The 16,179-nt window shown below is 36.9% G+C and overlaps 1 protein-coding gene across 1 annotated transcript in view; it reads right to left on the bottom strand.

Moving 5' to 3' along the window:
- Positions 1 to 16,179, bottom strand: part of LOC104428804 (translation factor GUF1 homolog, chloroplastic) — a 28,179-nt gene that overhangs the window by 1,616 nt on the left and 10,384 nt on the right. Inside the window, exons 11-22 of the mRNA XM_010041742.3 lie at positions 15,889 to 15,960; positions 14,504 to 14,658; positions 14,349 to 14,406; positions 12,976 to 13,056; positions 12,751 to 12,837; positions 11,644 to 11,715; positions 11,368 to 11,502; positions 11,195 to 11,268; positions 9,876 to 9,963; positions 9,055 to 9,132; positions 873 to 948; positions 549 to 589 (exon numbers count right to left, since the gene is read on the bottom strand). Coding sequence (XP_010040044.2) covers positions 549 to 589; positions 873 to 948; positions 9,055 to 9,132; positions 9,876 to 9,963; positions 11,195 to 11,268; positions 11,368 to 11,502; positions 11,644 to 11,715; positions 12,751 to 12,837; positions 12,976 to 13,056; positions 14,349 to 14,406; positions 14,504 to 14,658; positions 15,889 to 15,960 — 1,017 coding nt within the window. The remainder of the gene's footprint in view (positions 1 to 548; positions 590 to 872; positions 949 to 9,054; positions 9,133 to 9,875; positions 9,964 to 11,194; positions 11,269 to 11,367; positions 11,503 to 11,643; positions 11,716 to 12,750; positions 12,838 to 12,975; positions 13,057 to 14,348; positions 14,407 to 14,503; positions 14,659 to 15,888; positions 15,961 to 16,179) is intronic.

Genomic DNA, 16,179 nt, shown 5'->3' with positions numbered 1-16,179 from the left:
CTTTGCTTATATCATGTTCCAGGTCAAGCCACACTATCAGATGATTATACATTCATCAAGTTTGTTTAACAGACCACGAATCATGCAGATCACAATGTGTCATTTCTATTCAGTTCATTTGAAATGATCCAAAGATTCCAAACAGTCGATACAGGAGAAATCCTCTGTCCTCCAAAAGGGGGAAAAACTTGAGTGAATACTTTCTTCACAGATGTTTAGTGAAAAGATATTAGACACATCTGTCCAAAATGATTTCAAATTAATCCACAGCCTAAGCTGAAAATTTCATTAGACAACTTACAAAATTTCAGGCAGGGAATAATGATCAAATGAACTTGATTATGACAGAAATTCAGGCTTCACTTATTAGGGTTCAGCAGGAGGATTTCCGGAGGATTTAAAAATCAGGAAGTCCTAAAATGATATTTATTATGATTTCTTCACGAGGTTGATAAAGAGCAATTACAAGTTTGAGACACAAGACTCACAACAAAGTCAATAAGGAAATAATGAGTGGATGGATGCTTCTAAATGATAATAACTAGTACCTGTTTCTTCAGCAACTTCTTTTTCCTTGAGATGTCACCACCTAAATAATATAATATGGACAAAAAAACCCATATAAATAAAACAACTCCGAAAGACGATAGATACTCACAAACATGTGAGTGTGCGCCCACAGGATGAAAAATCCAAATAAAAGGAGGAAAAGGCAAAAACTTAAGTGTGTGGTAAGGGATATGATCTTCCTTAAAGACCTAAAGAAACTTGATTTTCTACTTTATATAAGTAGCATACATCATAACTTTTCTCATTGTGATAAGCTTGGGAAAAAGCTGCAAAGCCTAATTAAAACAGTAGTCTCATCTCACCGTAGCATTTGGCCAAAACATCTTTCCGGATTGCTGATAAAGATTCACTAGCAATCACTTTTGAGCCCATGCATGCCTGTGACAAAAATAAATCATGTCATTTTGTTCTGTCAAAGCAATAATTTAGCAAAACTGCAAGACATTTAACTTCCTATCCATCACGAAAATTCGAAGAAAATACTAAAATTAGATATCATATAGGACTTTCCTTTCTTCTTAGGTTAAGTCCTTTTTTGGTCCCTTAAGTTATTTTTTTCTTTTTATTTCATCCTGCAACTTTCTTTTTGTGCTATATAATTTCAGGGATTGAGTCCTGTTAGTAAAACTGTAGGTTACTGATGTGGCATTGACATTGTGACAATTTGGAGAATATTGTGCTAGTGTGGCAACAACTAAGTGACACATCGCCAGCATGACAGAAAGAGAAATGATAATACAAAAGAAAAAGGAACGTAAAATCTCAAACCAGAGAGTTAGAGAGTCTAGGAGGGGGGGTCTACTTTTGCCAACCACTAGTGGGTGGTGACTAGGGGTGAGTGCGGTTCCCGGATAGAACCGGGAACCGGAGAACCGCACCGGAGGGTCTGGTTCGGTTTCCGGTTCTAAAGAGACTGGTTCTGGTTCCCGGTTCCCTTTTCAAGGAAATCGATTCCGGTTCCTATGGGAACCGGAACCGGCAGAACCGGAATCGGTTAAGAGTAAAAATAAAAACCTATGGCACATGATTTCTCTTTTCCCCCTCCCCAACGTGATTCCCCCTCTTCCCCTTTCTTTTTCTCTCTCTCTTTTCTTTTCTCCCTTTTTCTCCTCACGTCACTTCCTGCCCTCCCAACTTTTTCTTTTCTTCTCTCTCTCCTCTTTCCCGCTCTCTCAGCCGAAACCCCCCTCCTCCTCCTCTTCTTCTTCCTTCCTTATGCTGGCTGCTACTTCACCCACCACCACACCACCGCCCCACGCTCTACTCACCACCACCTCTTGGCCACCGAACCACCACCACACTACCGCCCCACACTCGTCCGATGAGCCGTCTCGCCATTGAGCCCGACAAGCTATCGCACCATCCACACCGCCCCTCACTACCGTTAGCTGCTGCCACCGTACCCAAGCCACCATCACCACCTCTTGCCACCGCTCGCTCGACCGTCCGGGCCATCGTTGCTCAGAACTGTCACCGCCACCACCTCTGCCAAAACCAAGCTCTTCCCCCCTTGGCCGTGGGTTGTGCCGCAACTGCCGCTATCTTCACCACACCGTCCGTGCCACCGTTGGTGCCATGAGACTCATGTCTTCTTCGCCATCACCGCGTTCACGTAATCGCCGGACCTCCCTCGAAACCCTCGAAGTTCTTGGGGTTCATGTGGAATCTCCTATCCTGGGTCATGGAGTTTGCTGCTATCATGGCCATTGCACTTACAAATGGTGGGGTTGGTGAATTTTTCCTCTACTATTTTGTCTCTCTTTCTGTTTTAGGGTAAAATTTGAGTTTTTGTGAAGATGGCCAGATTGGCAAAGATTTCATAGGCATCGTCACTCTTCTGTATATAAACTCCACTATTAGCTTTATCGAGGAGAACAATGCCAGTAACGCTGTGGTTTGAAGAGCTCGCTAAATCGATTCTAACCACTGAAGTCGAGGTTATCTAATGAACTCAAAGCATGTGCATTGTTTTTTCAGCTTCGATAGTTAGTTTAAAAATGACTTATTTTGCTTCATGTTGCATTCTTTTTTATAGGAAACAAAGTGATAATCATGATATAGAAGAAAGAAGCCAAGAAATTGACCCATTAACTTCATGCTTCAGTTTCTGGGCATCCCTTAATCGAGTCGTTACTGTACTTTGGATCAATTGGTTAGTGCCGTGTTGGCGCGCTTCATCTTGAAGGAGAAACTACACAAGCTGGGGATGTTGGGCTGTGTGATGTGCATTGTCGATTTTGTCATAATTGTCATCCACGCACCACAAGAAAGCCCCTAGTTTGCATTGTGTATATCGGTTGATTCCTGAACCTCATGAGCTGTGCTTAGAACAATTAGGAACTGCGGAGGAATCCGCCTTTTTTTGCCCTTGGGTCTATTATAATTGACAACTCCAAGTGTTTGAGTCTTGCAATTCTTAACTAAATTTTCACTTGTAAACTTGAAAATTTATGTTCCTGTGGCCTTTTGGCAAGGTTACTACCCTCCTTCATTGCTGGATAGAGTGGTGGTGTCATTTTCATTTACCACTTTATATCGGGAATCGGGAGTCATATCACTTGCTTTAGAAACTATTTACAGTTATTTTTTATTGCAAAAGATTTCTTTGGGTTATGTTTACTTATGGATGATATAGTGCTTGATGAGAGCTTATCTTAAGAGCTTTTCTTAGTCTACTTGGTTTCTCTTTGGTTTATTTCTTTCCTTATTTGTTATTCGTTATGGTTCAAATCTGAAAATGAAAAAAAAAAAAAAAAAAACTTGATGAAACCTTGAACCAACCCTGGAACATGTGATAGGATAGATTCGTTGATTCATTGATTCTAACAAGTAGGTTCCAGCTTCCAAAAATTGAGAAACTTATACCCGAAAGTAGATTCCAGATTCCAGACGAAACCGAACCAAAACCAGAATCAGGAACCGCTCACCCCTAGTGGTGACCACACTAGTTCCTGAAACTGGTGGCACAACCATCTTCAGCTAACACTCACCAGTGGCTGTTGTTAGAAGTATGAAGGGTGAAATGGTCTGTGGCACAACCATCTTCAGCTACCACCAAGGGTAATTACACTCACCAGTGGCTTTTGTTAGAAGTATGAAGGGTGAAATGGTCGTTAGCACTTTTAGGGTTTATTTTGATGTATATATATTAAATTTTATTGAATGATACAAAATTAGTTTTTCCTCACGTGGTATCAAAGCCCTAGGTTTAACCTTAGTCGACGGAGCAACCACTCGCCACGGTCAACTCGCCGAAATAGTTGGCCGTCGCCGTCGCAGCTTGTCACCATTGAGCGTCCGCTCCCTCTCTTGCTTCCTCACGCAACTCCTTTCCTGACCTTTCCTTGTGCTCTTGCATGCACGGCTTGCTGGGTCACTAGTTTTGGTTGCGTGACTCCATCGCAACTTACGCGGCTTGCTTGGTTGTAGACTCACTAGATTGGCATGAGGACTGACAACACCATCAAGTACAATGCGAAGCGTAGGCACTGACACCGCATCGAGCTTGGGTTTGGAGGTGTTTTCATGGGAGAAGATGTTTTTGCTTTGGGTTAGAACTTTAAGTTGCTGCAAAAGAGATCTCAATGCTTTTTTGATTATTTGCTTTTTAAGTGAATGAGACTTGTGATGAAGCAAAACTGCTGCTGCTTAGATATAGTGCAGCCATTTTCTACTCTCGTCCCCATTATATATATCTGATGATCTACGAATTTGGTTACTTTCTGTTACTTCATGTGGGTTGTGGAGATTTCCACGTGGATTTTTTTGTGCAATGATATTGGGTTATTGAATTATTGAGGCTGAGTTATTTGAAGGAAACTAGGGTCAGAATTTTCTTATATTATTTGGAAAATGGGCGATCCCGCAAAGAGTACAGTTGAAGTTATGATGACTAAGGTGATTTCTTCTTCTAGTAGTGCTAACCCTCACCAATAGAAGAAAATCGTGAAGCTTAATTTGACAGGTAGGAATCGATAGACACTTAACTGAGTCTAAGGTTAAGGATATTGTAACTAGGGATACTGTTGATGCACGTATTCTTGGTCAAATGCTAAATTCCATGGAGAGTAATGTAGTTGATCTAGTAACTCATTGATACGGTCATACAACTGTGGGAGTATTTAAGTATGTTATATTCTGGCCAAAATAACTTGTCACGGATTTATGAACTATCGCAAGAGTTTTATCAATCTAAAAGGAAGGATGTTCTATTACACAATACTTAGCAGACTTTAAGAGCATGTATGAGGAGTTAAATATTGTTCTCCCTATTTCAACTGATGTTCAACAAATGCAACGTCAAAGAGAACAATTGGTTGTAATGTGATTCTTAAGAGGCCTTGGTTTTGAATATGAAACCATTAAATCTCAAATTCTTGGAGGAGAGAATATTGCATCAGTTACAGATACGTTGCTCAAGTTCTTTGAGTACCTCGTGAGTCATCTTAGGATACTACATCTACGGTAGGTAGTTCAGCTCTTGTATCCCAAACTCGAACCGGTAGTGGCAATAGGAGTGATGGAGAAAACCATGGAGGATATAATGGGCATGGTAGCCAAGGAGGAGGCCGAGGCATAGGAACAAGGAGAGGTCAAGGCCAACAGCATCTTTATAGACAATCCCACATGTCTACTAATACATCCAGGGCTACACAAACTTGTCATTATTGAGACAAACTTGATCATATTCAGGAATTTTGTTACAAATTACATGGGAGACCAAGGCAGCAACACTAGTTCGTAACTTCTAATACTAACTCTCCTCCATAGTCTTCTAAAAGCAAGGCAATGATTATGTTTGATGAGGAATATGCCCAATACAACCAATTTCAAATCTCATAGCTTGCTTCTTCTATTGCTACTCTAGCACAAATAGGTAATGCTACTACATGCCTTTCAGCTGCTTCTCACCCTTGGATCATTGAATCGGGGACTTCCAATCACATGTCAAGTCTTTCAAATATATTTCCTCTTTTTCTCCATCTTCGTTCATAGTTACCCTAGCCAATGGATTATCTACACATGTTAAGGGGATTGACACTGTTTGTCCAACTCCTTCATTGCCATTGTCCTCAATGCTTTTTTCCCAAAATTTCCATTTAATCTCATGTTTGTTAGTAAATTAACCAAAAACTTAATAGTGTTCGGTAACATTTTATCATAATTCTTGTGTTTTCCAGGATCTTGCTATGAAGAGGACAATTGGTAGAGGACGTGAGGCAAGGGGGGCTATATGTACTTGAAGACACTCATTCAATTGCTTGCTCAAGTATTGCATATCTACATCAGATCCATTGTCATCTTGGTCATCCTTCTCTACATAATCTTCAAAAGTTAAATTTTAGTTTTCAATCTCTATCTAGTCTAGAGTGCGAGTCATGCCAACTCGGCAAATTATATTGTGTTAGTTGCCCACCTCGAGTCATTAAACGAGCAGCGTCTCCTTTTTTGTTAGTCCATTTAGATATTTGAGATCCATGTCGTGGTTTCTAATTTGGGTTTCAGATATTTTGTTACTTTTTGTTGATAACTACTCGAAAGTCACTTGATTATATTTAATGAAAAGTCATTCAAAATTGTTTTCTATTTTTCATGCATTTATATCTGAAATTTACACTCAATTTAGTGTGCATGTTAAAGTTCTACATTATAATAATACTAAGAAGTACTTTTCCGCACATTTTTCTAGTTTTATGGCTCAACATGGTATAATCCATGAATCCACATAATGATATTGCTGAAAGGAAGAATAGATACTTATTGAAAGCTACTAGATCCATACTATTTGAGATGCTCTCCAAAACCTTTTGATCCTATGTTGTTCTAACTACATACTATCTCATTAATTGAATGTCTACTTCTATTTTGCAAGGTGATATTCGATTTTCTACTTTATTTCCCAATGGGTCACTGTTTGTCCTACAACCTCGTATTTTTGGTTGTCTACTTTATTCATGATCATCCTTGGAGCATCAAAACTTGAGCCCAAGACTATCAAGTGTATGTTTATGGGTTATTCCCGTACACAAAAGATAATGTTGTTATTTTCCATTACTGATAAAATATTTTATGATAGCTAATGTTTCATTTTCTGAATTTACTCCTTATCATAATGTTTTAATTGTTGTGTCTGAATTAGATGAAGACTTGTATGTGACCACCATTCGGTCAACTATTCCAACCGTTTCACCAATAACTACATAGGAACCACCCCCTCTCTAGGTTTATACTCGACATCCTTGAGTAGTTGTTGCTCCCCCCGCTCCTCCCATCACTACTACATCATCTTTTGCTCCATAACGCCATTAGCTGGCCCTCCTCTTGTATATGATCTTGATCTTCCTATTGCTTATTACAAAGGTACACGGACTTGTACTCTACATTCTATTGCAAATTTTATTTCACTCTTCTGTGTCTCCTACTTTTTAGGCCTTTTTAACTATTGTTGAACAATATCCTATCTCTAAGTCTATCACTAAGGCATTACAAAGTTATGATCGTAGGATAACAATGGAAGAAGAATTAAAGGCTCTCAAGATTAATCAAACTCGGGACTTAGTACCACTTCCTCCAGGAAAAACTACTATTGGTTGTCGATGGGTATATACTATAAAAGTCAACCCCAATGATTCTCTTGCTCGTTTAAAACCAAGACTTTTTGTCAAAGGATATGCTTAAGTGTATGTAGTTAACTATCTGATAACTTTTCTCTCATTGCCAAGCTTATTTCTGTTTGTATTTTGATGTCTCTTGGTACTAAATATAATTGTCCTTTGTTTTACCATAATGTCAAGAATGCTTTCTTGTATGGTACTCTTCATGAAGAAGTTTATATGAAGCAACCTCCAGAGTTTGTTGCTCAAGGGAATTTGGACTAGTTTGCAAATTAAAAAAGTCTTTACACGGTTTGAAGAAATCCCCACGGGCATGGTTTGGAAGATTTTCTGAGGTTTTACTATTTTTTGGGCTATTTAGATGTGGAAATGATCATTTTTTCTTTTATAAACAATAAGGGAGAGACAAACTGTTCTTGATTGTGTAGATGATATTATCGTCACGAGAGATGACTTGATTAGTATGGCCGAACTCAAGACCTATCTTCAGCAACAATTTCAAACTAATAGCTTAGGAAAATTGAAATGTTTCCTAAGAATTGAGGCAAAGCAGTCACAGAAAGGTATTTTTCTATAATAGAGAAAATGTCCTAGATTTACTTACTAAGACAGGTATTTTGGAATTAAAGTCTCTTGATTTACCCATGAAATAAGGGATTAAACTGGTTGTTGAGAGGAGATATTCTTAATAATCATGAGAGATATAGAAGACTGGTAAGTAAAGAAAATTATTTCATAATTACTCAACCAAACATTGCTTTTCCAGTTAGTGTGATAAGCCAATTTTTATCTTCCCCTCATACATCTCACTAGGATGCAGTTATTGGATAGAGGTATTTGAAGAAAGCTCCAGCAAAAGGAATACTGGTTATTGTACCTTGGTTGGAGAAAATCTAGTACCATGAAAGAGTAAGAAACAGAGTGTTGTTGCTCGCTCCAATATTAAGTCGGACTATAGAGGCATGGCACTAAGTAACATGTGAATTAGTGTGGCTTCGACAATTATTAACTGAGTTAGGCTTTAAAGATTTAGTACCCATAACTCTAAGGTGCAATAATAAAGTTACAATGCATATAGCTTCCAAACTTATGTTTCATGAGAGAACAAAATACATTGAGATTAACTCTCATTTTATACAAGAGAAGTTGCAAAGTGGAGTCATCATTTCCAAGTCACTTGCAGACATCTTTACTAAATCGTTGGGTAATGAGAGGATAAAACATATTTGTAACAAGCTAGGCATAATTAATATATATGCTCCAACTTGAGGGGAAGCATTAGAAGTATGAAGTGTAAACTGGTCTTTAGGACCTTAAGGGCTTATTTTGATGTATATTTATTAAACTTTATTGAATAATACAAAATTAGTTTTTCCTCACAGCTTTCAACAATTGTAAAAGGCAACTTGGGTCTGCATACCTCTTTGTTGCAATGACTTACATCCGTACACTAATCACAGGGTTCTCCCTCCCTCCCTCCCTCCCTCCCTCCCTCCCTCCCTCCCTCCATTCTTCCTTTTCATTTTTATATTACTTAGTTAAACCTATACTTTTTCATCTGTATCTGAAAATTCGTTTTTAATCACTTTATATAATAGACTTCCTTTTCCATATGAAATTATTTGATCCAAGTAAGCATGCCCTATCATGCCAATTTGGCACATCAGCAATGCCATGTCCTCATACTGATGGTATATACCCTTAAGTCATAGTGATTAAGCATGCCAAGGATGGTAGAGGCTTATTTCTTTTTTTCAGAGGAGTTTCAATTCAAGCTAGAAATTAGGGGCAAAACAATGCTTGTTTCAGATTACTCTGCTTTAGAACAACTAATTATAGTGCAGCCAGCAAATAAACATCCATGTCTTACTTGGATGGGGACTTTGAACATTTGTCTTGGTATAAGTTCCTTTAATTTTTGTGTCAAAGCTCTTCCAATAGAATATGCCTGAAAGGGAAGCTTCCATTAATTGAATGAAATCAATTCTACAATTGTCTAATGCACAAATAGAGAGATAAATCAACAACAAATCACAAAAAATGCTGTAAGATTACATCTAAGAAGAAAGTCAAAACAAGTAGAGAACAGTTAAAACTTCTTAATCTTAGCGTACTATGTATCAATTCCTCTTTAGTTATGTCAAATACTCCAGACCAGATTTGCCTCGGATGCACCTCAGATAGTTATTTTGGCTTTACCATTTCTCAGCAAACCTACTGTGTTATGAGATGATTATATTATAATGCTCTCATGCACAAAGTTCTTTCCTACTCTCTTTATTTTTTAAGTAAAATCCTTACCATATCAGAAGAAATGAAGCAAGATCACTGTTTTCATCAGAGGAAAGTTCAACCTCAATTAACAAAAAAATTAAGGAACTTCACACAAATCATTCACTAAGAAACATTCAATTTTAGCTAAGAACAAAGAAGAAATTAAGAAATAACATGCACATGTAGCATACAGTACCAACACACTTAAATTTCTTGTATCTAATCAGATCAATCATATCATTTATTTGCTTAATGCTGTCGCAATAGGTCAAGTATAGTTGTCATTTATTAATAGGTGGGATTAGGTGCATGGACTCTTCAACACCATTATGCTTTGTTGCCATGTTTTCTTTAATATACATAAGCCTAGGGTCATACACGCTCTATATCAACAGAACTGAAGAAAACACAAATTACCTTGTCTTTGTGAACAATAGTTGCTAGTGGTTCCACTGGATCACCATTGATCCTGATGTCAAGCTTTATCAAATCACTCTCTTTGTACCTGCCAGTCAAATTCAAAGTGCACACAATTATGAGAAACAACAAGAAATAAGTGAACCATGAAATGGACTACTGATGCTTTCATATCAGCTGCCATGGCAGGAACTGAATACAGTATGAACATAATAACAGAATGGCTCACTCAAGACTGAGATATGGGAAATGGAAGCCAAGTGGATACACAAATCTCAAAGTATTAGATTACATAGATATAAACCTTATTGTTTAACTCATACCAGTGTAGGCCTTTAATTTTGAGGTTATTTTTAATGAAAGAAAAGATGTGATCAGGAATGAATCTATTCGAGGAATATTATACTTGGTTTGAGTATAAGACCACAGAATCTTGAAAGGATTTGCCAAACCAGATGATGGCCTTCTAGAGGCTGATTAAACTGAATATGCAAGTTAAATATAGCAAGGCGAGGCCTAAAAGACTGGAAAAAACAAAGAAAGATATCAATATACATATGTACATATGAACGTATGTATAGACTAAAATGTATCATTGGTATTCACCAAAGCACACAAGTGTTGGGTCATTTCAGTGTACTTAACAAGTCCTTCAGTGTGGAATGAAAACGAAAGACAACAAAATTGAGTTGATTCTTTCTTTTAGAGATATTCTTATTTTTCCAACTTCCATGAAAGCAGCAAGAAAAATGAAGGAAAGATAAAGTAGCTATCCTGTTACGTTCTACAATAATCCTATTCTCTTTTGCCAGCTCATGAAGAGTTTGAGCTTATTTGAACAACTACAGACCGCATTAACTTAGCAGTCTTGAAGACAGCCCTTATTCATGTCAATAATCACTGGTCTTGATATAAACTGTGACTAATCTAAAATTACCAATTCTGTTTAAGTATCCCGCATTGCTCGTCTATGGAGTTTTAATGGCCTTATACTTATGTAGTCTCTTTCCACCTATCAACTTAAGCTTTTGGAATAGACATTCTAACATGGTATTAGAGCCAAATTCCATCCCATTATATTTTGTGCATGTGGCCCTATGTCATCAATTCCACCCGTCATTCATAATCTGGGTTGCACGTAAAGAGTGTATTAAAGTATCCCATATTGCTTGTCTATGGGATTTCAATGTGCCTAATATTTACTTAGTCACGCTCCACCTATCAATTTAAGCTTTAGGTTTGGACTTAATAACAACTTTCTACTAAAGTTAGACATAACGACTGTCCAGTGAATAAGCAAAGCGACACCATAAACTTACCCAAGAAAAGTGTACTCCATGCTAGCATAACCTTTGCTTCTGGACTTTAGCTGATCGAAAAAGTCGCCTACCATCTGTCATATAAAGAAACGGAATAACAAAAGAGAAACAATGTGGACCACTATGTAATCTATATGTAACAATCTAAGAAAGTAGATTAAAACCAAAGTTACCTCAGCTAGAGGTAATTCATAGGTGAGGGATGCTCTATTCTCCGTAATAAATTTCATTTCTTTAAACTCCCCTCTTCTGTCTTGAGAAAGCTCCATAATTGGACCAATATAATCTTTTGGTGTGAGCATTTCTATCTGCAATAATTAGTAAAAGATGAAATATAACAGTAGTGACTCTTCACTTTACTCGATCAAGATACAAGTTTAACCAGAACAACAAAAACTAAGAGAGAACAGAAAGGTAAAACAAAATAAGACAAAAAACTGAAGACTAACCTTAACAACTGGCTCCTCAATCGACCTCCTTTGTCCAGGTTCAGGAAGTAGAGATGGATTTGAGCATTCGACCTTATATTCACCAAAAATGCATTCATGATGGTAGTCATATATCTTGACTAAGACAAATTCATAAAACAACTGGATATCAAATCATACATTTGCTGCAGCTGATGTATGGCTTAATCCATACAAAAACAAAATAAGCTCAAAAGCCCAAGAATTCAGATTGGGGAATCGTCCAAGAAACGAATTTGAACTACAATTTACAGCTACACCTACATCTTATGAACGATTGGCTAACTGACTGGAGCAAAGGTATTGAAGGTGCTAGGAGCAAATTTCTAACTAATTTATCCTAAAGCAATCCCCGCCAAGAGTTTCGTGTGCTCAGGGACAACGATGTTGTCATGTTAAAAATCAGAACTCTGAGCCTATTCAAGGCCAAACAATTTCTCCTAAATAAATACAACCAAGAACAGTGCACATTTTGGGAGAAGTTTTGACCTTTTTCCAACCATTGGTCATTTTACTCAAAATCAAATGTTTCTGCTGAACCATTCCATGTGATCATCAAGTTTCTTCCACATGAATGATCCTCAGGACATACTCCTTGATAATCCACTAAATGATCAACTATACATTGGAGTCCCTTATCATGCTTTAATCAAAAGCACAGACTTCAGCTGAAGTTTCGTGAAATGGTTTGGCCATTGTAGCTTTTTCTTAATAAGTACTTGCTGTTATAAACTTCCTCCAGCTTAGAAATAAAGAACGAAAGGCTGACTTTAAGATTGACCAACTAGGAAAGTCAAAGAAACCCAGGTCTTCTCAAACTTGCATGTTATAAGAAATGCTTTGGCATCACCATGCTCATAGCAAAGTCTACAGGAAAAGTTTTTCAATATAACAAACTCTCGCAATTGCAATTCCTCTTTGCTAATATTCTGGAATGTGCACGTCCTCTTACACAGCACAAAAAGGAAAAATAATAGTAGTAGTAATAATAATAACAACAATAATATAAATAACAATAATAATTATAAACTCATGGAAAGCATAAAAATAAAAAGTTGAGAAGAGAATAGCTTAGGATTGGAGGCTTACAATATCACCATTTACACAGTTCACCCTATAAACGACACTAGGAGCAGTCGTAATTAGGCTCAGGTTGTACTCCCTCTCAAGTCTTTCCTGTATAAAAAAAAAAAAAAAAAAAAATGTAACCGAAATCAACATTCTGGATTCCGTTTTCAGAGTTTCTCTTACAATTCTGTTAACAAAATCCGACCTAAAAGAAAACGAGAAAGAGCAGTTTCAATGAGAATAAACCTGGACAATTTCCATATGGAGGAGACCTAGGAAACCACATCTAAAGCCAAAGCCCATGGCACTTGATGTCTCAGGTTCAAACTAAGCAAAAGAAATTTAAATGTCAGAATAGCAACAAACCAAGTGGTTAGTATGAATAGGTACTACGTCCATACTGGATGATGTACAAACAGTTCCTCAGCAAAGAAACAACTAATGGAGTATTACTAATTCTTTCTGTACTTGAAAAGAATAATTACAGGTCAAATAGACTAAATTAAATTCTCCAACCTCTGAGTCAATTTTTCCACCAAAATTCTAAATGAGTTGATGAAATCAATACTTCCTCCCAGCAAAAATCAATTGATATGCCCAGCTCATGAAACTTATTAATTTACAGTGTATCGTATTGCAGGAAGTAGTCCACCCTGTCTTTTCTGGATAAATGACACTTTTAGCTATGAAAACAAATACAAATTTATTAGCAAGCACTTGCATTTTCTAGAAGCTTCCTTTGGGGAAAAATGGATTCAAATTATCCATAATCCTGGAATGATCAAAATTATCCACTAGATGAAGCAACAAAACCACACTGGAAAGTCAAACTCAAAATATATTTAAAATAGCATCAGATTTACTACACAACCAGTTTGGTCTTGAGAGACTAAATTGTTTTGGCTTGACCACACCTGGTTCCTTTTCCAAATTGAACCAAGTTTACCCCTAATTTCAAATGCTTAAATCCTAGATTTGCATTCTTCATATTTGTATCTAGTCATCAAGTCATGGTTCTGCCATCCCCTAACCCTCTCCCATTATTTCAGCTTGACTGCTGCCCCGACTGCTCCTCTATTCTTTTTTTTCTCTCCCATTATATCCATCATTGCTAAATTCACATTTTGAGATACAGAGGTAAAATATGTCCAACTTTTCAGAGAAGGTAATATCCATATGCCATTTCTTCACATGAAGAAATATCCTCATTCTACCCCCTATTTTACAACTTTAGTTTTGGTGATACTTCTATCTAACAGTAAAAAAACAGATAATATTCAGATAGAAATCGAACTCAAGTACGTAACTAAGAATTATGAAAATGGGCCAGATTCATTGAACACAGTCACAGGCCCTCTTGCAGACAACCTGCGAAGCAACATTAAAGCTACTAGCCTTTAACAGAGGCATTCAATGCCAATTTGCAATTGAATATACCATTGAAAAAAAATTGGTAAATATGCATGTAGACATTGCCAACCAGAAGCCTTCAAAACAGCTATGATTGCATAAGGCCCATGGTGGCCCAATATCACCAACACTAAAGTCATAGAAAGCCACCACACTCTCAAGCCTAGGATAAGAAAATTCGAACATGATTCATCATTCAAGTAACAAACCTTCAATGCAGCATCATTAAGTTGCAGTTTCTCCAAGGCATCACGTAACTCAGGAAACCTTAGAACATATTGAGAAAAAAACTGGATAACATAAATAATTTGAGGTAGAATGATCTCTTCAAACTCAAAGTGTAAACAATAATCAAGGTCAGTACTGGTCTGCTTCAACAGGAAACAAGCCACAAAACACCATTGGCGTAGCTTCCTCATATCCAGGCAATGAGTCCTGTGCCCTTCTGCCATAGTGAGTTATAGTGTCACCTACCCTGGCATCTGCTACAGACCTTATAGAAGCCGAGAGGTACCCAACCTGGAAAGATAATAAAATACTAAGCAGAAAAATAGATATGTATGTATGTATATATATATACATATGTAGTAGAGACTAAGCAAGTGTATAACTTAATATGCTTTAACTTGACATCAACATCAGGTATGACTGTAATTTCTACAATTTAACTGGCATCCCTGATTCTGGTGATGGATTAGTTCAGTATGCCAATCAAGTCATATCCAACCTAAGAAAGAAGAAGGATGATAAGAGTTTACTTGTGCTGGAATTTAATGCATTCATCAGTAATTGGATTTTGCCATGACCATGAGTAGCAGCCATATTTATCCAAGATAGAATGAAATTTTAAACATGTTACAGGAACACGAGTGCTCACTTCTTGGTTGGACAATTGCCTTAAAAATGAGTTTTGGAAAATCTGAGTCAACAACAAATAAGTCCACTATCAAATAGAGTCAGCATGTAGTCTCTCATATATGCATGCATATAAAAATCATGGTAGTGCTTTTCATTACCTAACACAGGCAGTTCGTTAAACACCCACCCCAGCCCCACTCCCCAAGAGAAAATAAAAGGTGGCAAGCTATCCCAGACATGTCACTAACAAAACATCTTAGATCAAACTTTGGTTTGACTGAGGCCTTTAGCTACAGCAAAGGCTTTTTACTTTAGTTGTAACAACATGAAGACTTATGTGTTGCAGTGATCGGTAAATTGACTTCTTGAACATTTTAATTTTGATACTACGATACTACAAACGTGAAATGTATAAAAATTTCAGTAATACAAGCAGTTTAAATTTATCTACCAAACAATAAGAATAATTACTATTGATTTATATTTCAATTAGCTTAACCGCAAAGTTCCATTCTACCAACTTTTCTTATTATATACAGATGCATTTGGAATCTGACTTTTGTTTCATGACTGACTTATCATGAACAACTTTAACATTGGACATCTCCAATCTTTAAAAATATGAGAATATTTATATTTGAAATGATTCAATTTTGTCTCACTTCTCAGATTATGATTTTTTAAATATAAGCCATAAGCAAAAGGCCAGAACTTCAGACATCTCATCTAGGTACTAGATTCTATAGCTCTTACAGACAACAGCAGAAGGCATACTGGCATTTCAAGAGACAAAAGTTGAGAGTAAGCAAAGAGAAGAATACCATATTTTTTAATATGTAATGACCAAGAAGAAGAAGACTCAAGTGGAAATACATAATCTTGCTCCATTACCTCCCCAGCAAATAGCTCTTCAACTTGCAATTGATTTGGAGATAAAACCCCAACTTCATCAGCAACATAATCCTGTAAAGGTAAAATTGAAATTAAACAATCGACATATATTCATTACAAACATCCCTAGGACCTCTAAGAAATCTTAATCAAATCGTAAGTTACAATTTGACAAGCAATAAAGACATCAAGTTATGCAGGAACAACATTCTGTTTAGTATTTTAAGTGTTTTCTTTTTTATTTAGTATTCCACTATGTTATGAGGCTAATAAGGGTCATGTGTTAAGTCA

Source organism: Eucalyptus grandis, chromosome 8, assembly GCF_016545825.1.
Source record: "Eucalyptus grandis isolate ANBG69807.140 chromosome 8, ASM1654582v1, whole genome shotgun sequence".
In the NCBI taxonomy this organism is placed as follows: Eukaryota; Viridiplantae; Streptophyta; class Magnoliopsida; order Myrtales; family Myrtaceae; genus Eucalyptus; species Eucalyptus grandis.
The sequence above is the reverse complement of the archived record's forward strand: the minus strand, read 5'-3'. Positions and strand labels throughout refer to the sequence as shown.